The sequence below is a fragment of the Melanerpes formicivorus genome, unplaced genomic scaffold, assembly GCF_026170545.1.
Source record: "Melanerpes formicivorus ecotype bairdi unplaced genomic scaffold, bMelFor1.0.p_v2 SCAF_22, whole genome shotgun sequence".
Lineage (NCBI taxonomy): Eukaryota > Metazoa > Chordata > Aves > Piciformes > Picidae > Melanerpes > Melanerpes formicivorus.
Window position 1 is genome coordinate 11,905,970 of NW_027142374.1, and position 25,686 is coordinate 11,931,655.

General features: G+C 47.3%; 2 protein-coding genes across 5 annotated transcripts in view; one reads left to right on the forward strand and one right to left on the reverse strand.

The window, feature by feature from the left end:
- CD99L2 (CD99 molecule like 2) overlaps positions 1-14,089 on the forward strand; it is a 33,428-nt gene extending 19,339 nt beyond the window's left edge. Inside the window, exons 3-11 of the mRNA XM_068152182.1 lie at positions 904-942; positions 2,098-2,193; positions 3,228-3,305; positions 4,026-4,118; positions 5,873-5,935; positions 7,008-7,040; positions 7,135-7,254; positions 9,857-9,922; positions 10,380-14,089. Coding sequence (XP_068008283.1) covers positions 904-942; positions 2,098-2,193; positions 3,228-3,305; positions 4,026-4,118; positions 5,873-5,935; positions 7,008-7,040; positions 7,135-7,254; positions 9,857-9,922; positions 10,380-10,444 — 653 coding nt within the window. The 3' untranslated portion in view covers positions 10,445-14,089. The remainder of the gene's footprint in view (positions 1-903; positions 943-2,097; positions 2,194-3,227; positions 3,306-4,025; positions 4,119-5,872; positions 5,936-7,007; positions 7,041-7,134; positions 7,255-9,856; positions 9,923-10,379) is intronic.
- A 3,723-nt stretch (positions 14,090-17,812) lies between these two features.
- MTMR1 (myotubularin related protein 1) overlaps positions 17,813-25,686 on the reverse strand; it is a 45,974-nt gene continuing 38,100 nt past the window's right edge. For all 4 annotated transcript variants that reach the window (XM_068152187.1, XM_068152184.1, XM_068152185.1 and 1 more), the window contains one exon: positions 17,813-19,060. In XM_068152187.1, the coding sequence (XP_068008288.1) occupies positions 18,896-19,060 (165 nt within the window). In that variant the 3' untranslated portion in view covers positions 17,813-18,895. The remainder of the gene's footprint in view (positions 19,061-25,686) is intronic.

A 25,686-nucleotide genomic window follows, 5' to 3' on the forward strand; every position in this document is an offset into this window, starting at 1 on the left:
GCAGAGGGAAAGCAGTGTTTCTCCAGGATGGAGTTCTAGTTGTGAGTGGAAGAAGAGTCAACACTGTCCCCACAGCCTCTCCCAGCTGCTGCATCCCACTCTGGACTTCACATCAGCCCAGAATAAAAGCAGATGAAGGGTCTGGAGTTAGGTCTTATCAAGCTGTGCCAGCACGCTGGAAATGAAGCCCAGCAGAAGCACTCTGGTATTCAGAGGCGCAAATGGAAATTCATGGGAATAGAGCAGCCACAACTCCTGCTCATAATTTATTCATGTACTTGTAATGCCAGCCACTATTAATAGATAGTGGCTTATAGGGGTGTTAAAAAATAAAAAGCACCCCCTCCACATGCTGAGCAGAGTGGGGTTTAGGGGTGACCAGGGGAGCTGGGGTGTCGCCAGAATCCCTCCAGCTGACAGACCCCCCATACAAAATGCAGCGCTGGAATTTGTCTGTCGTCTAACAGACCAGCAGGGAACAACAAAACACTGGCAGCCTAGCCTTGTTTTTCATACTGTTCTGCACAGTATCTATTCTTGCTCTGTTTACTGTTGTCTCCAGGAGTCTTCCCTCAGAGCAGTTCATTGCAGCTCTCTGCTCTCTTTGTGGTGGGCTGCTGGCCTGCACAGTGGCAGCATTCAGCCTCAGCCTCAGCCACTGCAGAGCCCTGGGCTCAGTGCTGCATGGAGCTGCAGCCTCTTGCCCTGGTGCACGGCAGTCCCACTCCTTGCCCCCACGTGCTGTGTGTGGTGGGTTTGGTGGCTCTGGGCTCCAAGTTTACAGATGATGGTCAGCTGGAAAGCTTGTGGTGAAATCTTTGCCGTTTATTTTCAAACCAGAAGTGACACATTTTTGCTGATGCCCATGACTAACATTTTCCTCCCCCATCTGTTTTGTCACAGCCACTCCCAAAGGCCCCAAGAAGCCGGCAGGTGGGACAGGTGAGACCTCCTTCCATGTATCTCATTTAAGCACAGCACGAGATTTGCTTCTCATGAGGGTTGTAACCATGAGCTGCATGTGTGCATCTGGGTGCTGCTGCCTTAGCAGAGGCTTTGGGACACCTTTGCTTGCTCATAAGAGAGCTGGTAGCAGCATGCAGATGTGCATTCCCCCTGTACAGCTCAAGTAAATGCAATATTGATATTTCTGTCCATGCTGAAGGCAAGTGGCAGTGGAGCATTTACAGCCAAGGCTGAATTTTGCACACTTTGCAGTATCCTAATGGGAAAGACACAAATCATCCCTCAGCTACACAAGGGCTTTTGTTTCTGGCACCTGCTGGCTTTCCTTCCAGGAACGAACCCACAGGATATTTTCCTTCTTTTTTTCACTCCAAGGGAGCCCCAACCTCTACAGAAAGGCCCAGCCTAGTGGCATTTCCCAAAGCCAGGGAAGATTGTTTCTTCAGCTCCTTGTGCCTGTCAGATGTGCTGGCTGGGTAGCTCCACAGCACCTGCCCTGGCTGGGGAAGCTCCTTTAAATGCACCCAAGTTTGACTGCTGGCAGCTCTTGTGGCGCAGTTCTGGCCAAACACACCTACTTAAATATAGAGCAGTCACAAGAGCTGAGGCTTGCTCAACCCTGCCAGAGGAGCCCAAAATAAACTGCAGCAGGGGAGCGCTCACGAGTGAATCCACTTGCCCTGCATGAGGATCTTGGCGCAAATCTGACTGTCCAGCTCCTTGGCCACTGTGGTCTTCACTTGGGACAAGAAAAGCCAAGTGCCAGAAGCATGCACAGGGCTTCAGCATTTGGATTGCAGCCTAAAGGAGAGGCTCTTGGAGCCAATAAACTCTCCCTGAGAAATGGATGCATGCTGAGGCTGAAGCTTCTTCCCCAGGGAGTGCTTCTCAGATGAGTGATGGCACCAAAGGGCTCCCGTGGCGGGTTGCTGTGCTTTGGTCCCTGTCCTGTGCATGGGCTGCTCAGCCTGGTGTCATTCATGCCGACACCAGAGCTGGTGGCCTTGGGCCATGGTGCAGTGACTCTTGTGCAGCACCCACAGAGCTGCCGTGCTGGGGAAGTGTCCTGAAAGCCTTACACCATCCCCATAACATTATGGGGGGTTTAACAATCCCTTCTCTCCCACACAGGCTTTGATTTGGCTGATTACTTTGACACCCCTGCGGAGACTACCACCAAACCACCCAAGCCAACTCCAAAGCCCTTCCCCAGGCCAGGCAAGCCAGGTACTACAGAGCTCCCTGTGCCCTGGGGAGGGTGCATGTGTGCCCAGCTTTGGGGCTCTGGATGGGAAAAATGCTCCCCAAGGTAACCAGGAGCCACCCCAGCAGCCGGGCAGCTGGGATCCAGCATTGACACACCAGCTCCAGCAACAGGTGACTTCATAGGTTTAGGTTGGAAAAAGATTGTTAAGATCACTTCCAACCTAGCCTGGCCCTGCCAAATCCACCACTAGACCATGTCTCTCAGCACCACAGTTACAGATCTTTTAAATACCTCCAGGGCTGGTGACTCCACCACTTCCCTTGGCAGCTTCTTCTAGGATTTGTCAACCCTTTCTGCAAAGACATTCTTCGTTATGCCCCATCTAAAGCTCTCCTGACACAACTTGGGGCCATATCCTCTTGTCCTAAAGGTGGTCACCTTTTAAGGTCCTTAAAAGGTGATCACATCCTCCTGCTCCACTGTTCATAGAAGAACTGGCAGAGGAGATGTGCTAGGAGCATCATCATTGGCATTTTACCATCCTTCCTTCCTGCTGTCCCCATGTCCTGCCTGAGCCATACCAGGGGGCTTTGCCAAGCAGCATTTGTAAAATGCTGTTGGGTGGGGAGCTTCATCAACAGAGAAGCACATCCTTAAGGATCTTTCCAGCAGTGCCTGGTTGTCCTCTTGTGTGCCACAGGTAGCTGGCAGTGCAGGGCTGCCCTCGAGGTGGCAGAGCGTTCAGGAACAGGTGGCAGCATGTGTCCCACCTGCAGCATGTCTAGGTGGTGTTTCTTGGTAGCTCTGCTTGTCAACCCTTCTCAAATTCAAGACCCACTGACATCAGGCCTGGTGCAGGAGATCCCACCACCCACACTGAGGCATCCTGAGAGCACCAATGGGCAGGAGGTGCCCCTGGCGTCAAGGGCAGCTGAAGCTGTGGAGAGACCAGAGCACTGAACTGCCCCAGCACAGCCCCAATCTCCCTGAAGGAGGCAGCTCCCCTCCCAGGGTAATGTCATGTTGAGCTCTTGGATTTTTTCCTTCCCTTCAGACAACTTTTGGGATGGCATCCACAGCACCACAACCAAGCAGCCAAAAACTACAAGGGCTCCCCCCAAGTATAAACCAGGTGAGTGTGAGCTCCCCAATTCCCATGGCTTTGCCCTGACTTCACTGCTGCACAGACAAAGGCTTTGGGATGGGCCATGGCAGCGGCACTGTGACCCTTTGCCCCCTCTGTTCACATCAGACACCTTGGGAGGAAAACCCACACAGCAGACAAAGCATCTCAGCATTTCCCTGCACTTCCCTCGGGGGTCTCGATGGATCCTGGACCATTTTGCATTCCCCTGCCTGATGTGAGGCTGCAGGCATGCTGTCCTCCCTGGCGTGGCACAGTGCACCATGGCACAGCACAATAGCTGCTGTGTTGGAGCCAGGCTGCTCAGGGTGCCAAGTGGGGGGCAGTGGCACCACGCAGTCAAGGCTCAGGCGGCTCCAGCCTGCATGCCAGCAGAGCACAGCCAGCTCCTTCCCCCTCACTAATGAGCCCTGGGGAGCACCTGCTTGGCTCTGACCTTTCCTACCAAGCCTGACTTATCTGACTGCCTGGTACTCGAGCCATGGTGAGAGACTCTGTGGAGAGAACATGGCTTTTCTCACCACAGTGGTGCAGGGACATGAAACAGGATGGGTTTGGAAGATCTGCAGAGCACAACTAGGAGGTGCTTCTGTCAGGGGGCTTCATCCCTTTCACCAGCACTTTTACCTGACCAAGCTAAGCATTCCCTTGATTAATTCATTTATTGCAGAGTCCCTTAGCACTGCTAACCCCCATGTCGTTTCCTAGGAAAGGATCCTATGGATTTTGACTTGGCTGATGCCCTTGATGATAAAAACGATGGGAAAGATGCTGGGAGACCGAATGTAAAGCCAGGTGAAGGTATGTAGATTTCCCCTCCCCTCGCCACCAGGGCCTGCAGGAGATCCTGCCCTGCCCCTCCTGGGAACACACTGTCACTGCCAGGCACTACCCCTGCCAAGTGACAGCGTAAGGAGAAACCCAGGGGCTTCCCTGCCCGAGGCACCTGGCTGCAGCCAGCACTGCTGCCTCTTCCCTGCCCACACAGAGGAGGGGAAGGTTTGCCTTCCAGCGGGGAGGAAGGAGCCCCCACCTCAGTGGTCCTTGGCAAAGAGGGGCTCTGGCTAATGAACTGTTGCCTGTCTGCAGGTTTCTTTCCCAGGGTCTCTTCTGACCCATTGAAATATGATGATCACGCTAAGTTCCCCCTTGTCCACATACCTGACAGCTATTTAACCAAGGGCATGTGCTGTTGGGGTTCGCAGCCATTGCCAAGACATAAATCTGGAGCAGGCTGAAGGCCTGGCATAGCACACACTACAGGCTGGGAGAGGGTTTTTTCCATCTCTAAAAGCCTCTGGTAAATGAATCACTTGTCTGCCAGGATTGTTCCCTTGAGCACTTGAGCTGGAAAGCAGACTTTGCATGGCTAGTTTATGGATGTCGAGATGGCCATATCCCCTGCTCACACGTGTAATTAATGCTCAGGTATTTTATTGGGTTGTCTTAACTAGGTGACTTGTCTGCACTTTGATATTCTGGGCTTGTTGAGGTTTCAGCAAAGGTTGAGGTGTTGAACTGCTGGAACGTGGCACCCATCACAAACCAGCACGTGATTCCTCTGGCCTTGCTGCACCCTGGGCTGCCTCAGCCCTCTCCAAGTTCTGTGAGAGTCAGGGGGGTTCTCTTTGCACGCTCATTACTAACACCACAAGTCTGGTTTTGTGTGGGAAGCTGGTGAATAAGGGCAGTCTCTTTCAAGCTGTTGTGGCAAAGGTAACCCTTCCCAAAGCACAGCATCAGAGAAGGAGCCTTTTGCTGGCTCATTGTTTGATCTCTTCTCCCATCATGCATGTTGCTGCACTGTGAAGATCCCTCTGGGACTAGGACCAAGGAGTTCAACAGCTCCACTCATTCAGCTGCTGATGCCCAGGCCATGCTTCTCTGTGCCTGTCCTGCACAACATTCCCTCTGCAACATATTTTCACCTGTGCCAAGATGTGCTAGTGCTCACTTCTTCCACTAGACCTCTTTTTTTCTTTGGGGAAGAGGCAGAGTCAGGTCTCTGCCTGCAGGACCCTGGGATAATCTATCTGTCTGACTGGGAGTCCACTGGTTTAAATCTCTGGGCCTTGGTGCACAGAGAGCCACACACAGCTCTTCAAAACAGCCAGAGAGTTCTGCAGAAAATAATCATATGACAGAAGCCTCTGCCCAGCAGAGGAACATTTCCCCAGGAGCAAGGGCTTGCAGGAGGCCGATCCCACCCTGGGTGTCTGATGCTTACAGATGACCCCTACCCAGAATCCCCCAAAAGCCTTGTTTCCAGGCCCTGTCTATCCAAAGGCAATTGGTTTTGGGGACCTCTTTCATCCCAAGCCAGCCACACACTATTTCTCCTTCCTGCTGTGTTGTTTTCTAGGCAGCCCTGGCTACATTTTCTCCTTTGGGAAGGAGGCTTTGGTGTTTTGCTGGGACAATTTGGCTTTGTGCAGGTTAAGAGGATAAGCTTCCCTATATGTCATGGAGCCTGTGAAGCCCATGGCCACTACCTCCCACTGGGGCCATGTCTCCCTTTGGGTGCCAACCACCATTTGTTGTTGTTGTATTTAAAGCCTTTTCAGACAGTGACCTGGCGGACATTGTGGATGGCGGCTACAGCCCGGACAAGAAGAAGGGTAAGCAGTGACCTATGTGTCTTTGGTTGCTGTAGCAGTCACAGCTTGGGCAATAATCCCCATGTCAGTCACACTCCTAGAAACCACCTTGAGCAGAGTGGTGCTCATCTTTGATGGCTATGGAGGTCTCAGTCATGGGAACAGGGTGGGACACATTTCTGTCCTTCATGGTCACACGTGATACCAGCGGATGGAGGTGCATGGTTTGGATCTCACAAAGGCTCTGCAGCTCCAGCTGCCACCAGAGCAGATGGGAGCTGCACCTTCCCATCCACCTTGAAAGCAGATGCCCAACCCTGTGCTGTGAGAGGGCACAAGCCTTTGCTTGCTTTCCACTATGCAACCACCAATGGTTGAAACAGGGTAGGAAACCAGCAAGAGTGGGATAAGCTTGCACACTTGCAAGGATCCACAGCATTAAATGTTAAAAGCAGTTGAGTAAAGAGATGAACACCACAAGGCCAATCAACAATTAATGAATCCCCGTGCCAAGGACAAATTGCATTAGAGACATTAATACAATGCTGACCTGCTTCCATAAATTCAGGATGCAAGTGACTCAATGAGGACTGAAGATTCCAGCAGGAGTAGCTTCTCCTCCCAGCCCTGTTTCTCCAGGGAAGGTGATTTTAAAATAGACTTCAAGCCAAGTGAAGATCCCCTGACATTATGGAGCTTATCCAGTCACCTCTGTGATGGCACAAGTGTGCTGTGTAACTGTCAGACAGTGTTTCATTTATCTGCTCTTTACACCAGCAGTGGCATGGGGCAAGGGTGAGGTTAATCTGAGGTTAACAGGCAGAGGTGTCCTCTGCAGAGGCTCATCCCAAAGCTCCCTCCAGGCACACATGGTGGGGGAGAGGAGCAGCTTCAGACCCCTCTGAGAAACAGCGAGGGGTAACCCTGGGCAGCCAGGCAGAGGTGTGGGACAGCAGAGACATTAGTCCCCGACCCGGAGGCACCCCTGGGGCCAGGTTGCTGCCCCTCTCCCTGCTCCCTCTCAGGCTGCCTGGCACAGAGGTGGAGGGAGCAGAGGGATGCGGGGCCACTGACAGGCTGATGTCTCTTACAGGTGATGGGGGTGGCACAGACAACAACTACGGAGGTAGGTACCACCGGGGCCAGGGGGTTGGTGGTGTGCTGGGCTGGGTGGTGTGTGCACCCCTGCTGCACAGCACCCTGCTCTCTGCACCCCACAGGCACAGCAGTGGAGACAGGGACGATCGCCGGCATAGCCAGCGGCCTGGCCATGGCACTCATCGGGGCTGTCTCCAGCTACATCTCCTACCAGCAGAAGAAGTTCTGCTTCAGCATCCAGCGTAAGTCCCCCCACATCGAGCACCTTGGGGGTACAGAGTAAACACCCACCCATGTGACCCCTGAATCCCACTGCCATTTGCTGTCAGGCATCCAGCGACCCAGAGCTGGCAGAGCAAAGCCCAGCCATGGGTTATGAAGCACCCCACCTGGTCAGGCATTGCACAGGCAGAGACCCACCAGCACCAACATCCCCAGCACCCACTGCCACTCCACAGGCTGTGCACAGCCCCTCACACAGACAGCCAGGACAAAGATGAACATGCTGACACCAAATAAGATAAATATAGGAGGGGAAATACACCCCAAAACAAAAACTCACCTAAAATTTCAGCAGGAGGTAAAAAATCACCAGGCAGAAGCAAAGGAAACCGAACAAGCACCTGCAGCTGTGAGTGATGCAGCCCAGCCCTCCCTACCCCACCCTCCCACAGTCCTACAGCAATCACTGCAATTAAGGGCAAATTAAGCAGCAAAGCTTCATGCTCTCACGAGGCACCTTGTGCATCAGCTGCTCCATAATGCTGCTCGGTGTAAGGGTGCCCCGACAGCCTCACCTCACAGCTCCAGCCTGGCCATGGTGGGCTCCTGCAGCCTGTTCTGGGGTGGGTTGTAAACAGATGCAGGAAAGCTCTTTTGAAATTCATCAGCTGAAATCTGCAAGTTTCCTTTGCTCTGGGGGGAAAAGGGTGTTTGGGGTTGGAAGTTTCTGCTGGAATGGTGCTATTTTCCCAGTTGTGCCTGAGACAAACAGGAGCATTTTGGTAAATTAGATCAGCAGGAAAAGTCAAATGAATGTGATGGAATGAAACACCCTTGTATGTTTCCCCCCACTTAAATGATATTTTGGCAAGAATAAATAATTAAACCAAAGAAAAAAAAGAGTAAAGGCTTTGATGAGGGGGAAGCTGAGAGACACAAAGCCCCAGAAAGGCGGCAGGAAATTAAAGTTAATTATAAAGGAGGATTAATTTAAGCCATCAGACATGGCATGCTGGGCTAATGTCAGGCCTTAGATGCATTGCAATGCATGACAGAAATCTGAGAGCCGTCAGCTACTGCAAATGTGGCTTTTCACTGAAGAACATAAATTGCATTTGGTGTTATCCCAGCAAAACACATGTCTTGGAGGAGGCAGCAGTGCTGTGTGATGACCACACCCTTCAAGCACAGAGGGACAGGCTCAGCTTTTCTCCTTGCCCAGCTGTCCTCCTGTGGTGGCAAGTGTGGCTCCATTGCTTGGTTTTGAGCCTCTTCTGACCAGGATTTGCTGGTTCCTCTAAAGGAGAGGTACGATGCTGACTAATGCTCTTATCCCACTTTCATTCCTTACACCACATCTGCTGTGCCCTGGGCTACGGCTCAGCCCACGCTCCTCTGCCCCAAGCCACTTTGCTATGCCCAGGCAGGACAGGAGTCATCAAGTGCTGCTCTGGCAGGTCCCCTCCTGCCTCCACAGCTTGGCCAGCCACAGACTGCAGTGTCTGTGCTGGCATGGAGGTTCCTTTAGTCAGCTGCAGAAAACTTTCTTCTCTCCTGTGCCTTGGTGGCAGCAGCTGCCCCATTGCTGAATGAGGCCTCCCATTGCATGGTTTTGCTTTGGCTCAAGCACTGCTCCCTGCCTTCCTCTTTCCCCATGAGGTACAAATGAGCCCTGTCAAAACCTGCTGGTAGGGCATAGTGGGTCCCTTCCACTCTTTGTGCTGCCTTTGGATGCATATGAAGTTTAGATGCCTGAAAGTGCATGTTGGCTGGCCACAGTATGGACTGCCTCAGCCTTCCTTTGAAAACCACCATGGTCCCTACTCCATCCTGCTCCCTCCCTAACAGGGCACAATGGTTAGCGCAGGACTCATGTCTCTGCCTCTCTCCAGAGAGGTCCTAGAGAAGCTACAGAGCACGGCTGAGGTGTGGTGATGCATCCTGAACAGTCTTAACTGAATCTTCTGCAACTCTGATCTGGACCAGGGTGATCAGAGCCACCTCCTTTCCTTTGCACACCCTCTCACTGCCACCTTGCAGCCACCTGCCTCCCCACCAGCCTTGCCTGTTTGCCTGGGCTGCACTTGTTGCAAACACCAGAGACTTCTTTGCATTTAAATAAAGGACTTACTCAGGATTTGACACCCCACTGGGATCCTGCTTCATCACCACAGCCCAGCTTCTTGCAGCTCTGCATAACTTAGCTCTTAATGAGAACTAGACCATCTATCTGTGCTGAGCCGCAGCCACTGCTACACAGCAGCCCTGTCCAGAAGCTGTCGCTCCTCCATGCTTCTCCTGGCTGAGCCTTAGCACAGTGATTAGCCTTGCTGCCTCACATGAGAAAGATGAAACCAGAGACTCAGAGAAAGGGGCTGCTGCTAGAAGCTGTGCCTTCTAGGTAAGCCTGTGTGGTCACTTTAAAATCCAGCAACACTTCCTCAGCACTGAGTGGTTTACTGGTATTTCTATACTGCTGTTAATGCAGAGGAGGCTGCAAAAAGGTATCTTGGCTTTCACAGCAGCTAGGCCCTATTACCAGGGTTTTTAAGGCAAGACATCAAAGCAGATGATTTTTAGTTTCTACCCGCCCAGCTCACTTTCTTTATTGTTACTTCGCAGAGGGACTTAATGCGGAATATGTGAAGGGAGAAAACATGGAAGCCGTTGTGAGCGAGGAACCCCAAGGTGAGAACCTGGCATTTCTTACCCTGTCTGCATCCAGCCACAAAAGCAGCTTTACTGAGGGACTTTCTTAACATCCCTTGTGCTGTACTTAGTCAGTGCATCTCTTTGATGAAGACACCACTTAGGTGACGCTTCAGCTTTTTGTGAAACACCCACTGCAGTGTTTCCCCCCCCTGCTCTATTGCACACAAAGGAAAGCCATGGTAAGAGACCAAGGAGCTCATGCTGCAAATGCTGGCAGTTAATATTTAGCTTTAATGTTTTCAGCCATCATGAGTGGCTTATACAAGAAAACCATGATCCTTCTTTCCTAAGATAATTGAGGCTGTGACAAAGGCTTTTCCACTGTCACATACAACCAGCCAGTACTGGGCACCCGTTGCTTGCACTCTGGTTCCATTGTGTGCTATTGTACTCATCATCTGTTGTGTTTGTTGTTTTTTTTTTCTCTCCCTAGTTAAATATTCAGTACTGCAAACACAGTCAGCAGAACCACCAAAACAAGACAGTGGAAAGATGTAAAAGCATGGCCTGGGGCTAGAAAGGAATCAGTCAGCGGCAAACGGAGATCTTACATGCTTGTAATTTAGCTTATTATTTAATTTGACTCCAAAGCTATTTAATGTGTACTAAGGCTTGAACTGGCTTCTTACTGCTCTAGGCTTTAGGGTTAGAGTGGTAGCATTTGTGTAGTTTTTTGTAAAGAGGTATTATGTTTACAGCAAAGTCATAGTGTAGGTTTAACATCCAGTTGTATGCAAACCAAACAGAAGGTGCTTCAGTAGTGGTCAGTTTTAATTAAGGGACAAGGTCTTTTTTGAGAAGTTGAAGGGCTTACAGGATTGAGGACAGTGAAGTGCCTGTACATAGCAATCCAAAGCCAACCGTGCAAAGACTCTTGCTCCCGCAATCCAGGAGGAAATGATCAACGACCTATTGTGCCTCTGAGATGTGCACAAGTCTATGGGACTGGATGGGATCCACCAGAGGGTACTTAAGGAGCTGGCAGATGTGCTCACCAAGCCACTCCTCATGATTTGTCAACAGTCCTGGCTAACTGGGCAGGTTCCAGCTGACTGAAGGCTAGCTAATGTGACAGCCATTGACAAGAAGGGCCAAAAGGATGATCCAGGGAACTACAGGCATGTCAGTCTGACCTGGGTGCCAGGAAAGGACAATAAGGCGACACACCTAGTGGATGAGGGAAGTGCCATGGACATTGTCTACCTGGACTTTAGTCAAGCCTTTGACATTGTCTACCTGCATTGTCGCTGAAAGGAAAACTCTGTGTTTGGATGCTTTCAAGGGCAGGTTCAGCTCTCATTCTCACTAGAACATACTACAGATTTAATGCAAAAGAAAATACAGTAAGTGTCTGTTACAACTTGTAATGTTCACTACCACAAGAGAGGTCAAGCTTAGCAAGATGCACTCTGGCATCTGAGGCAGCAAAAGGATATAAAGCTTCATCCTTTGTGTGACTTGCTAACCTCTGAAAGAGGCAGAATCTCCTGAGCGAATGGTGCTCCACTGCTGTCCTGCGTGGGGTTCCTGCAGCCTTCTGGGAAGCACCAGGCCGCGCTGATGCCCCCACCCCAATCCCTGTGAGCAAGAGCTCACACAACCCTCCTCAGTGCTGCGGAACCGGTATCGAGACCTGACCTTCACTATCTTGCAAGAATTGGTGTTTGTGTCTTCAATTCCTCCCCAGCCCTTTTTTATCACTGCTAAAAATGTGATACTGCCACTTTCTGATGCATTTATCCAAATCAATGATTGCCTACAAAGCATGCTCTCAAGTGAAGAAGAATGCACTTCACAAGGTGTGAAAGGTACTCACTGTTTATATATAAACCTGAGATGTTTGCATTTTGTACTGTTTTGCAAACCCCACACTGTGTGAATGTATGTATATTTAAGCAAAAAAAAGAGAAGCTTTTCAGCTTGATGTACAAAATTCAGGGTTTTCAGGTAGACACAGCTTACAGAAGGCCTGGCCAGGAGGTGAATCAGCCTAGGAGCATCACTGCCTAATAGCTCCATTTGAAAGGAAATTGCCTAGTAGCATGGTTAAGTATTTTGCAATAGCTGCACAATTCTTTATGCTCTTTTTAACACTTGCATTTTTAAAGCCTTACACTAGCTCTAGCGGAACAGCCACCGGGGTTGTGAGGGAGAGGAGTTCTAGGGATAAATGGTGCCTCACACAACAGCACTGCTATCTATAAACTGCTGCTGCTTTGCTTTCCAAGTGTGTTTGGATTAGAAACCAAAAAAAACCAAAAAGTAGTTATTGGTGGAACTAGAGCTGGGATGCACTTTGTGTTTGCTTACTCCCAGAGAAGGATTTTCCTGGAGGAAGGATTTGGATCATCACAGCAGGAGCTCAGGTGCGATAAAGCCACACAGTGGAGTTTTGGCATCTCCATTACCAAGTACCATCTCCTGGTTTTCTTTCTTAGCCAAATACATTTGAGAGCTGTAGCATGAAAAAATATTTTGAGAAAGTTATTGTAGGTGTTACACCCTGGCACTCCTGGTCACTAGGAGCCATTGTCCTGGCTTAGATCAAGCAACTGCAATTCCATTTCTCCTTTTGCCAGTGATGGTGTTTTCAGTAGATGCCGCTCACTGGTTTTACAGCATTCACTGTGCCCTCCCTGCTTGTCTAGTGTACAGTGCAGTGGGATGTTAAGGCACTTGCCCCTCCTCTGGGAAACTCTTAACACAAGAACAGAGGAGAAACAAGCGTCCAAATCACACAAAACCCCCAACCAAAGCAAACAACAACCACCAACCAAAACCCCAACCAAAACCATGGCTGTTTCACTTACAACACCCCCCCCCTACACACACACTTTTTACAACTCAGAAGTAGCTTCTTTCCTCAGGGCCTTTTCTATGGCTTTGGTGAACACTTAATGCCTTGGTGTAATTTCTATGTATGAGGAAAGCCAAAAATGCCCAGTGAAAGGGAATACTTCCTCCAAAGTGTACAGTAGCAGAATTCAAGATCTCTTTCTCTAGGATTCAAAGAGGAAAATACCAACAAATACCACACTGGAGAAATCACACTTGGGTCTTCTCTTCAAAACCTGACAAAAGTCAAAAGTCTTAACATCTAAATGTCAGTAAAGGTTTAAATTGATTGCAGCTTGTCTCCTCCTCCATCTGAAGTGCCAGAGCAGTCTCTGAGAAACAGGGAGTCCCTGTGTCATCCATATTGTAGGCATTCCAGCAAAGGAGAGGACTCCTCTGTATTTTCCTAGTAGTGACCCAGGTTCCGAAACACCTGCCCCTCATTTGATTCGTAGCTCTTCTCTTTCCAATGGGATATGGAATTCTCAAATCCTGCCCTTAGGTTCTGTATTCCTGGCATGAACTTCCTCAGCCTTTATAACAAAAGGCCAGAAAAGACTGGAAAATCAGGATGACTTTCTTTGCACGAGTCAAAAAAATACACTTAAGAGTTGTCCTGAGAGCTTAGCTACTACCTGTGCCGTGAGCTCTTTTTACTGCCACACCTCCCCTCGGCTTACCTAAAGCTGGTTTTAATAAAATGATTCCCTTAGGGTTTCTCAATTGCAGAGAAAGCAGAGAATTGGGAGGGTTTCACTAGCTCCTTTCCTGGTGTTTATCCTGTCTGCTCCTTGCATTTTCCTTTGGCAATACTGTAGCAGCTCCTTTGACCTTTAGCAATACTGTAGTAGTTTTGTCCTTTTAGATTCTTCAGTTGAGAATACTGACATGAATTTCAGATCTCTTTGGCTCTGTAGACTCATTTTCATGCAAGCCCACTAATGGACCCTTACAAGTGCTGCATTGTTGTTCTTTACTCATTTGTTGTGGCAGAAGTGGAAGTTCTGATAAAATAAAGTAACCAATGGGTTAAGGCTTTAAAAATCTGCTTCTGCAACACAGGAGGTTCAGGAATGAATGAAGTTCAGAAACAAAGGCATGAAATTAGAGCAGCTTTGTCATGAAGGCCTTACTTAAAAGCAAGGCATATTGTTTGCTGATGCAGAAGTGAGCTACACCAAATGGAAAGTTCAGTGTTGCACTGTAAGGTTAGATGAATTTTGCTAAATGTGTCTGTAAGGTTCATGGGGTAAAAATCAGAATTTGACTACCATTGGAAAACACCAAATAAAACAAGTTGACTACTAAGACATTTTAGACTTGATTCATTTTTGTGGTTGGTTGGTTGGGGTGTTTTTTTCCCATATTGGAAGCTAACTGCAGTGGTGGCCTGCATTGTCTTCATCCATCACCTCTTCTGCAACTACACAGATTCACAGATTGCATTGGGATGGAAAGGACCCTCAAAGGTCATCTTGCCCAAGCACCCTGCAGTGAGCAGGGACACCTCCAACTAGTTTCAAGTGGCAAGGACCACGATGAGTCTGATCTTGAATGTCTCCAGGGACAAGGCCTCAATCACATCCTTCAGCAACCTGTTCCAGTATTTTACCACTCATTATGAAGAACTTCTTCCTTATGTCCAACCTAAACCTCCCACGACCCCTCCTCATGTCACCACAAGCTCTTTTAACCACCACTGCCCCTTGTCTTATGACCACAAGCCCTTCTAAACACTCCTGCCCCAGCCTTCCTGTAGGTCCCATTCAGATACTGAAAAGTAGCTATGAAGTCACCCTGGAACCTTCTCTTCTCTAGGCTGAACAGCCCCAGTTCTTTCAGCCTGTCTTCACAGGAGAGCTGCTCGAGCCCTCTGGTCATCTTTGTGACCCTCCTCCAGACTTGCTCCAGCAGCTCCATGTCTCTTTAGTACTGGGGAGCCCCAGAGCTGAACACTAACAACTTCATTTACAAAACCAAAAGCAAGTGGTCTTTGTGAGAACACAAGTAACGTTATGACAACTTTAATGGTAAAAGCGAAGTATTTACACACGTGTACACTCGCCTCAGGTCATCCAGCAGTGAAACTCCAGGGAGTGTCCTGCATCCCTGGCTGCCCTCAGGCTCATCTGGTTTTCAGTCTTTCCACTACCCCAGGCTTCCTGCATGCCCCTCTGGATTTTCACCTCTAGTAGATGACTCTCCCCTGCATTTTCACCTTCATATAAGGACACAGTGCTTACTCTGTCAAAAAAGAAAGGTGGTTTATATTTTAAACCAGCTACTTCTGACTCATATTTCTTGCAGAAATAAAATTCTCTTTCCCACTGCCCAGTAGCTGGCAGTCAGAAGATTTCTACTCTGATACCCCCTTAGTTCAGCAGATGTGATCTCTCAGCAAACTGACATTCTTTTTGTTTTTGTGCTTTAAGCTAAATGCTTCAAGGGGAATACTCTAAATTGCCCACTTACTTTGTCCTCTGCTGTGGGGCTCAAGGCACATGAATGAGAGCTGCTGATTCCTTATTTCCAGCTGGTTTTGCTGTTGCTAGAGCCAGCGTATGAATCAGTGCAGCTTTTCTCAGAAAACAAGAAAAACCAAGCACTTGGTTCAAGCTTTAACTCCTTGAGAGGAAGGCTGCCTACGCAGGGAACAAACCCAGGCAGACAGGAGTGTTTACCAGCTTTAAAGCCTTCTTCCATTTTAATTAAAAACAACAAAAGAGTTGCTTTTATCTACAAAGAGGAAAAAGTGTAATTCAGCTCTGAAAGAGGACTAAAATGGCAAGGTGTCAGATGCTGATGATTCACTAAACTTACTTTACAGCCGAATGATGTTTCATTTGGTTACCAAGGCTTCATCCCATTCTGGGACACTGGGTTCAGGCTGTTCCCCCTCTCACATGTCACTGACAATAGGAAAATCCCACAGGTCAGATTTAACTGCTTGCTATTTCTGCACATCCCCTTTTTACACCAGCAGAGCCAAAACAAAATAACAAAGCCAATGAAGATCCAGCTTTTGCATCAGAAGTTAATAGTTGTGTCCAAGGTACATCATCAGGGAACAGGGCTCTGCTCTCTCCTCAACCAGTTCAATACTGCTTCATTAAAAACTGAAAAATAATGACAAAATTAGTTGTTAATAGGAAAAAAAAAAACCAACAAAACACACTAATTACCAGAAAGCAGACTGAGCAGTCAGTCACCTCTTCAAAACTATGCTTTAACTAGCATCTATGAGCAATATGAGACCTTTGAAAACTTCCATGCTAAGTACGTCCTGGAACACCCATTGTGCTTACACATCATCTAACTCCCCCAGTGCCCTCCCCACGGATCTGATAAACAGCTGCAGTAACTGGTATTCTCCTACCAAAACTCTATGCTCAGATTTTAGCTCTGGGAATGTAAGCTTTAACAAAAAAAATCTCAGAATGCCTGAGGTAAATCCAGTCATCACTTTTACAATAATTATAGAGGAAATGTTGTGATTATTAGCACCAATAACGAGAAAAACTTGAGCAGATTTTCTTTAGCACTGCATTTTCGAGATAATGTGCTTTACTTTCAATACAGTTAAAATGTGAAGGAAATCCCAAGTATGGAATACTTGGGGGTGCTGGTGGACAAAAAGCTCAACATGAGCTCTCAGTGTGCACTTGCAGCCCGGAAAGCCAATCAGATCCTGGGCTGCATCAGGAGAAGTGTGGCTAGCAGGTCGAGGGAGGTGATCCTCCTCCTCTACTCAGCCCTGGTGAGACCCCACCTGGAGTACTGCCTCCAGTTCTGGAGCCCCTATTACAAGAGGGATGTGGAGGTACTGGAGCGTGTCCAGAGAAGGGCCACAAGGATGATCAGAGGGCTGGAGCATCTCTCCTATGAGGACAGACTGAAGGAGTTGGAGCTGTTCAGTCTGCAGAAGCGAAGGCTCCGAGGTGACCTAATTGTGGCCTTCCAGTATCTGAAGGGGGCCTACAGGAAGGCTGGGGAAGGACTTCTCAGGATCTCAGGTAGTGATAAGTCTAGGGGGAATGGAATGAAGCTGGAGGTGGGGAGATTCAGGCTAGATGTGAGGAGGAAGTTCTTCCCCATGAGAGTGGTTGGAATGGGTTGTCCAGGGAGGTGGTCGAGGCCCCGTCCCTGGGGGTGTTTAAGAGCAGGCTGGATGAGGCTCTGTCCAGCCTGATCTAGTGTGGGGTGTCCCTGCCCATGGCAGGGGGGTTGGAACTAGATGATCCTTGTGGTCCCTTCCAACCCTGAATGATACTATGATACTATGATGAATTCAATACCAGCTCAACATATTTTGGCAATGTAAGATTCACTGCTGGCATCCTGTTCAGCAGAACCATTTTTACAGGAAAACATCTTTCATCTCTTTATAAGAAGCCTGAGGTTGCTTAAGAGATGCAACACGACAAGCCTTCCCGACCTTTGTTCTTGTAGGTGAGTATCTCATATAGAAAGCATTCACTGGAACAAAAAAAACATGTTGAAATACCTGCACTGCACAGGAAACCTCTAAGGCTGGATGCAGCACATTAGCCTTGCCAGCTGAAGTTAGGCAAGTGCTCAGCAGCTCATCAACTACACGTAACGCATATGAATGCAGAGAAACAGAGAGGAGGCAGCCCACAGTAAGCACAAACGTGAAGTTAGAAGTGATACCACAGGCAGCAAAAAACACAATTAGCACAGAGAATCAACTGGCTCTTAAGAGGGGGGCTTAGAACTTGGAGCACTACAAGCATGAGTCAAAATGCAGAGCTGCAGTATCTAAGTAGCCTAAGGAGAAGAACCAAATTCTCATGAAACACAGCAAGGAAAATGATCCCAGGGAAAACTGTCAGCAGGTAACCACTTCTGGGCCTTCTGAAAAAGGCCACTGAATCATTTTTTTAAAGGCTGGAGGTTATAGCAATCAAATGAATGTTTGGAGAGGGGAGAGGAAAGAAAGTTGGGAATGTGTATTTTATAGAAAGCACAGTTGAACTCTTCACTTTAGAGGAAAGACATGCTAGCAGCAACTTACAAAACAAAAAGCCAAGAGGCTTTATTTCAAGAAAACCAATTAAGATCGTATTGTTTAAAATCTTTGTCAAACAAAGTCATTACAAGTTAAGGTCATCAAAAGAGTTTGGACAGGCAGGATCCGTTTTCTGAACTCAAAACCCACAGAATTCTGCATATGTTTAGCATCTCACACACACATGTGTATAAATGAGCAGGGCTTTGCATTTTGTGTGAACCAAAACACACAGACTGTGGAGCTATACAGACTATACAATTTACACAGCTGGCTGTCACTCCCACCCCAGGCATCACCACTGGCTACAAAACGAACTTTTTACTTTGTACATGACTTGGACCTGCCTAAGTTTACCCCCAAGGCTCAGGAGGCTGAAACTGAACGATGAACTAAACAGTCCAAAAACTTTATTTCAGCTTGTACAAAAGGCATTAAAAACCCTAAACCGCGTGCTGTACCAAATATATTACATCATACGAGCCGGTCTGGTGCACTTGATAAACCCGGCTTAACTTCAACCGCTCTTAAGGGCATGTTTAGTCGAAACGTAAAACCGGCTACACTGGGAAACACATCAAATCCTTTTCCAAGTGCATTCATTACCTAAAAAAATAAATTGCTCTAGCAACAACAACAGAAAAATAGACACATCACTGAGGGAAGTACGGAGCTCCCATTCAGAAAAATCTCCTGTGCTCTGTGTAAGCGTCACGTGGCGTCTTGTCTGATTCTCTCAACCAGGCATGGTACCCTAGGCGGCACGAGAGGCAGCTTTCTGTCTGCTTGGCAGATGGATTCCCTTTTAGGATGGTTAAATTGTTAGTTGTTCAAAACAAAGTTTAATTTCACAATTGGTGATTTAGCTAGAGCTGTCAAAACACATGTGGGAACTGCCAACAAGAAAATACATCACATCTATTGAAGCTCTTTTTGGCCTCATCATGATAATATCAGACACAGAGTAAGGCATGTAGATCATAGCAATTACAAGTCACTCACAATCCTATTGTGATGGGAAAAGCGTCTCACCCTCCTCTCTGCATCACCTGACACAAATTTTTTCACATGGCTTTTATTACACATCACACAGAGGTGTGCACTGGCGTGGCTGAATGGGAAGGAGATGAACCTCTATCAGAGGAGGAAGAAATGGATCGTGTGGCAGCTTCCCTCTGCAATTCTTCCACCTTCTTCTGCAGCTCTGTCCGGATGGCAAGGAGCTCTTTAAGATTCTGATGGATTGGAACCTGATGGGTAAAGAAAGAAAAAGCTTACTTTGACTCTCATAGCGAGTTGTCTTCTCAAGCAATGCCTACACTGTTTCCTTCAGTGACAGAAGGAATCCAACATCTGTGAATTTCAGTATATCAACATTCAGGGAAAGTGTTTCTGTAGTCATTTGAAATGAACCATTTCAGCAAACTGTCCCTTTCCAACAACACAGCTGGCAGGAAATCAATTCAAAAGACTGCAAACGGTCTTGATGGGATACCAAACCTATTCCAGGAAATGTACCCCACTCCCTTATCAATACCACTTTCAGTTCAACTTAAAATGCCTTTCCTGGGTACTGCTGCCCCTGCTTGTCGGGACAGAACTTGCTATGTACAGAGAGAACAGTTCACAAAGATGGCTCTGTATGAAGCATCTTATTACTCTTCTAACCAGGCATCTTTTCAAGAGTCTGACCCCTTCCAGCTTGTCAGTGAGAAAAGTGCAACAGCCCAGTGAATTGTGCTTGTGGCAGGCCTCCCAGAGTCACACTCCCATAAACCTATCATTGAAGTGGGTTGCACAGGTTTCTGCCTCTGCCAGCACTCAAAAAACACCAGAAATGCACCACTCTGCGTCAGAGCTCCAGGTGCTTTTCATCCTCATCTGGAACATTCAGCAATATCATGGCCAAAGCAAGATGTTAGCTACACTGGTTTTGCAACTGGATCTGTTCACTCAGACAAGCAAAGAGAGAGACCCTTCCTTCCTCTGACTGCCAAGGAAAGGCCAAAAAACGTTTGACTGCAAATTCCTTTTGATTTCTTTTATCCTGCATAATCTCTAAATGTTCATAGCTTCAGGAAAGAGTAAGATGGGAAAAGAATTTAACTGGGCTGGGGAGGCAGTGATGGGGAGATGCAGCAATGGTAACCCTGTGTACTGCTGGATGTTAATTCCCAGCCTGGGCTCCAGGGAACTGCATTCACCCACGATCACTCCCTACTGCTTAAAAGCGATTACAGGGCTGGGATGCACACATGAGCATGAAATCCTCACATGGTGCTACGTGCAGAAGACATCAAAAACCAGAAAGGGATTCTCTTCTTGCCATCAACACACCACTGAGTCACACTTGACACTTGCATGAGTTCTGGCTTTTTAAAGAAAGCACATCAAAAATCCATGCATTAGATTTAGGTATTTGTAAACCCTAACACTCTTGTTTCTGAAAGAGGAAAACATCATTTAATTTCTATCTTTACTTCTAACTCAAAAGAATAAACCAGCATCAAATAGTGTTTTAGGTCAACTTTTTTTTTTAGCCATATAGTATCTTGTTTGTGGCTTAGCCCATGAAAGAAATTTCAGTACATTCACAAAGTGCTGCTCTCAGAACCCTGAGAGTCATCAATTCATCCAACATGTCACCCACAGTGACTTCAAAAGTCTAACTTTCCTAGTACTCAGTAGAACAACTGCTGCATGCCACCAAGCTCCCACTGATCCCAGAGTCCTGCCTTCATTATGTAATTAATTCCTTCTCTTCTTGCACTCTTCCCCTGCATCCACATAAGCCCACAGACAACACAAAGCACACAAAGCACCCTCCAGAAAGCAAACCTCCTGTTTCTGAGGCAGTCTACAGCAAATGCATACACCTAAAACCATGGCAAAACTGACTTTGGTGGAGAAGGTTGACCAAGATTTTCTGCTATGGCAAATGTAAGTCTAAGTAAAAATTAACACATTCTGGTCTTGATTTAGCACATACAACTCTACCCCCCAGCCCCCCAGCCCCGTTTTTTCCTTTCTCAAATGAAAGATCCCTTCCTCATACACTCCCACTTCAGATTGCTTTATGAAGGCGTTCTCCTGAAAGGCTTAGGTCCACAGCAGAGTGATTTACCCTTGGTGTCATTAGTCATGCAAGCCCTGGGTCACAGGAGATTTGTTCACCTGATTCCTACCCAGCTTAATCATGATTCAGCAGAACAGGTCAATTTCTCTTAGACACCTTTCTTTCACCAGCAATAGCCAGCGTGTTCCACTGCACGATGCTCCAGCACGCAGAAAAAGCAGTTCTGCACAAATGGCTTTTGGGGAACCTGCTACAAAACCTTTCAGGACACACAACACAAAAGCTGCTGCAGAACTTGGCACATGGTGTAAGGTGCTTTGAGGAGGGAAAGCGTGGCTGCACATCTCAATCCTTCTTCTGCCTTCCCCCAGAACCTGATTCAACAAGGCACGTGCCCAAACTTTGACGCAAGTGCTGTTCTCCCCACACGTCCACCTCAAAGAACAGGGCTGTCTTTAAATGAATTAGCTAAATAACAAGAATGACATTTAAAAAGTCTGGGTAGATTCGAGTCACACAAAAACCTCTTCAACATTAAGATTGCAAAATTATGCTCTCCAAAAATGAGGAGGTGTCAGAATGAAGATTCCTTCTCCAAACTCCATTCAGCCTTCCTGTGCCTCTGTGTAAAACTGTTGGTTAAATAAACATTAAAACACTAGCTTCCCCCTTGTCTTCCTCATTTATTCAGTGCACAGTTTGATGCTACTCAATTAGTGAGCAGTGATTCAATATTTAGTTTTCTCTGCAGTATCTGACCCCATCCTTTATTTATTCTTCTGAACTTGAAACGCTTAAGTTTCCTTTTCTGTACTTTCATCTCATGTCAAGAAACAAATTTATTTCTGCAGCACCCTAATGAGGTATGGGAGTATTAACACTTCACTTTTACAGGCAAGGCTCTGAAGCAAGCACCCCCTGGTTTTGCATACCTCGGATCACAAACTGGTTTAACGGAGCTCAGGGATACCGCAGTTCGGCCTTGCAGGTATCAAGCAGGACACCCAGCACGTGAGCACACGCACGGAGACTGCTCTGCAGGGCAATGCCAGCAACGAGCAGTGTGAGCAATCTGGCAGTGCAGGCCTAGAGCCTGACATGGAGGTAGGCCATGCTCAGCATAAAGTGCAGAGCCAGCTAGCAGTGTAGCAAAACAGTGCTGTGCCTGCAGCATGTAACTAAAACAAGGCACTGGTAGCTATAAACATGGACAGTTATCTTGGGACAACAGGACATGCACCTGCATCAACAAACCTTGCATGTGATTAGTAGTTGGACCAACAATCTGTAATAGTGCGATGGGAACCAATGAAGCCATGCCAACAAGGCACTCCGAGTTTATGTAAGCTGTAGAAGTTCCCTTGCTACGCACTTCTGCCTTTCCTGTCTCTTCTTCTTCTACACTTTACTTTACAGTGCTATACTTGCACTATAGGCCTGCTCTACAGGCCTGCAACACTGAAACAATAAAGGAACAATACTCGATCATATTGGTCAGCCGTATTGATTCCAATCTCCGTCACCCATACTCTGCTCCAGCTCATCTGCCTTACAACAGAAGAATCCTGTGGCAAAGGCAGGGAGAAACTTCATCACTCTAGAGCAGCATCCTGCTCCCTCACCCAGAGGACAATTCTTCCTTTGCCTGCAGCCATGCCCGCTGCAGCCCGCTCTCCCAGATTGTATTCCACTGTTGAACAGAAAGCAAAGAGCTCTAACACCTGGAGCACACCGAGTTCCTATTCCCAGTTAGCCACACTTTTCCCAGACTCTGTGGAAAATCCATTTCTCAGCCCTTTTGCTTTCATTTATTCTCAGCCCTTGAGAATTCTCTTACGTGATTTCAGCTCAGACCTCCAAACTGGATGAATATCTTTCAGGATACAAGCAGGCACAGCCCTGAAACACTGTTTTTCTTACTAAAATCTCACATTTGCCCTAGAGATGGAATATTCACAGAAGTATTCCACAAAAGAAGTCCAGAGTACCAGCATTTTGATAAGGGGAAACATCTTTCTTAGGCACATTCTCATGAGCAACTGATTCTGCTGGGACTGAAGTTCTGCAAAACCATTCAGTCACACATACACACTAGATGAATCACAGAATCATCAAGGTTGGAAGAGACCTCAAAGATCATCAAGTCCAACCTGTCACCACCAACCTCATGACTAAACCATGGCACCAAGAGCCATGTCCAATCCCCTCCTGAACACCTCCAGGGATGGTGACTACACCACCTCCCCGGGCAGCACATTCCAATGGCCAACAACTCTCTCTGTGAAGAACTTTGTCCTCACCTTGAGCCTAAACCTCCCCTGGTGCAGCTTGAGACTGTGTCCTCTTGTTCTGGCGCTGGTTGCCTGGGAGAAGAGACCAACCCCCACCTGGATACAACCACCTTTCAGGTAGTTGTAGACAGCAATAAGGTCTCCCCTGAGCATCCTCTTCTCCAGGCTAAACAATCCCAGCTCCCTCAGCCTCTCCTCACAGGGCTGTGCTCAAGGCCTCTCCCCAGCCTTGTTGCCCTTCTCTGAACACGCTCAAGTGTCTCAATGTCCTTCTTAAACTGAGGGGCCCAGAACTGGACACAGGACTCAAGGTGTGGCCTAACAAGTGCTGAGTCCAGGGGCACAATGACTTCCCTGCTCCTGCTGGCCATGCTATTCTTGATGCATGCCAGGATGCCATTGGCCTTCTTGGCCACCTGGGCACACTGCTGGCTCATGTTTAGGCAGCTGTCAATCAGCACACCCAGGTCCTTCTCTGTTTGGGAGCTCTCCAGCCACTCTGACCCCAGCCTGTAGCTCTGCATGGGGTTATTCTGGCCAAAGTGCAGCACCCAGCACTTGGATTTGTATCAAAGCCCAGCAAAGCTGTTAGCAAGGCAGAGTAGTGTCTTACAATGTGAAACAAAAAAAACAAAGGATCACCTTTAAAATGTGGGCCACCTTCTAATAATTGCATGCTGGATGTAAACACTGCAAGACATCTCTACATCTAAATACCATCATGTCATTTCATATGGTAGTGTAAACACAAATGGGTTTCTAATGTCAGGTCCATCCCAAGGAAAGAATCTTCCAGCTTGCCATTAAAACACAGCATTATGGAGATGCACGCTGGTGTAAACCAGCAAAATCCCAAGGACATATTTCACGCATTAAACCCCTAATACATACTTCAATTCATGAAATAACATCTCAATTTCAGTCCAGAGAAATCTCTAGCACTTTAGGAGTATTTTAAAGCAGCTGACACTAACTGACTTTAAGTGATAAAGGTCCACATTAGAATTACATACTTGAGAGATATAAAAAGGCTGGTGTAGGCAGCTGAAAGACCAAAAAAAATTACCATAGATATTCCTACAAAAAGGCCTGAAAAGCAGCCTGACATGAGGAGCTGTGTTTTGCCCCAGACACCTTCAATTCTTTTACTGGAAGTTCCCTTTCTGGAAAGAAAGCAGCCAGTTCAAACGTAAAAGAATGAAAAAACCAGAGAGCTGCGGGGGGAAAGGGAGGGCAACGAACAAAGCAAAGCCTCAACCTCAAGTCATATCTATCTATCTATGAAACCAATAAGAGAACCAAATAGAATCATGGTATTGTGCAGCTTTCTGGAAGCCTCTTTCCATCTTGGAAGGAGGAGGAGGCCCTGTTGCTGCCAGTACTTCCTCAGACCGTCCTGTGCAAATTCTTACAGCAAACATCTCTATTTTTGCCACTTCACACCATTGTGTTTCGGTGAGCGACTCCTCTCTCAAACAAAGCCTTCTTCAGAAGGAGAGAGTTACAACAGCCTTCACAAAAACACCTGCAATGGCTTGCTCTGAATGAGGTTCTCCTTTGCTTTGCTTCTGTGTAGAATAAAAGGAAGTGGAAGAGTGACAGATTCTGTAAGGAACAAGAAGTTTGGAGAAGATGGGTTATTATGAGATCTTGTTAGCACCTTAACCCTAGAAGTGTATACTTGCACAGCACAAGTAGTGTCTCCATGGCAAGCTTTTATTACAGTCCTGTTAAGATATCATATAATTGATTTGACTGGGATGAGTTTGTTGGGAGTCTAACAGCAGACTGTCTTCTACTCTCTCATGCTGCCTCTCAAATTAGAAGTGGAAGCTCAAAAGATGACTCTGTACCCATCATCCAGGTGCATTTGTGTTATTTTTTGCTGCTCTACTCCACTGTATCGATACCAGATATCCAGAGGATTGTGCATCCTCTCCTTTGTCATGCCAGCTTCCCAGTGTGCTGCTGCAGTAATGCTGCTAGGCAACACCCAGCCACTACCACCAAGTCCCCATCATTTCTGTCCATGCTCCAAGGGGAAGCAGAGATCTCCTGCTGCACAAGAGAAGCCTGCGTGGATGAAACCTAACCTGGTATCACAGTCGTAGGTTTGTTGGGCTGGAAAGTTGGCTGAGCCATTGCTTATGTTAGGTTGTCAGGATGTTTTTCACATACTATTTAAACTATTACCTCAAGGTGCTGAAAAACAGTACATTTCATTTCTGTTATTTAACAAAATATTCCAGTAAAAAGCAAATAGAAATGTAAAGGTCAATGTACTGCATCTGAAGAGGTTTCGCTGGGGTAACCTCAAAACAAACCCTGTTATTTAACTATTTATGAGAAACAGAATCAGATTTCTCTAATCACATCAAGTTACTTGAAACATGTAAAAACAAAAGTGGCATTTACATCTAATACAGCAATACAGTCCAAGCAGAGGCAAGAGTAAGCACACTGCCAACAGCACTAAGTAGTGGGGAAAAGGGCCAGAGACTGGTTTTCT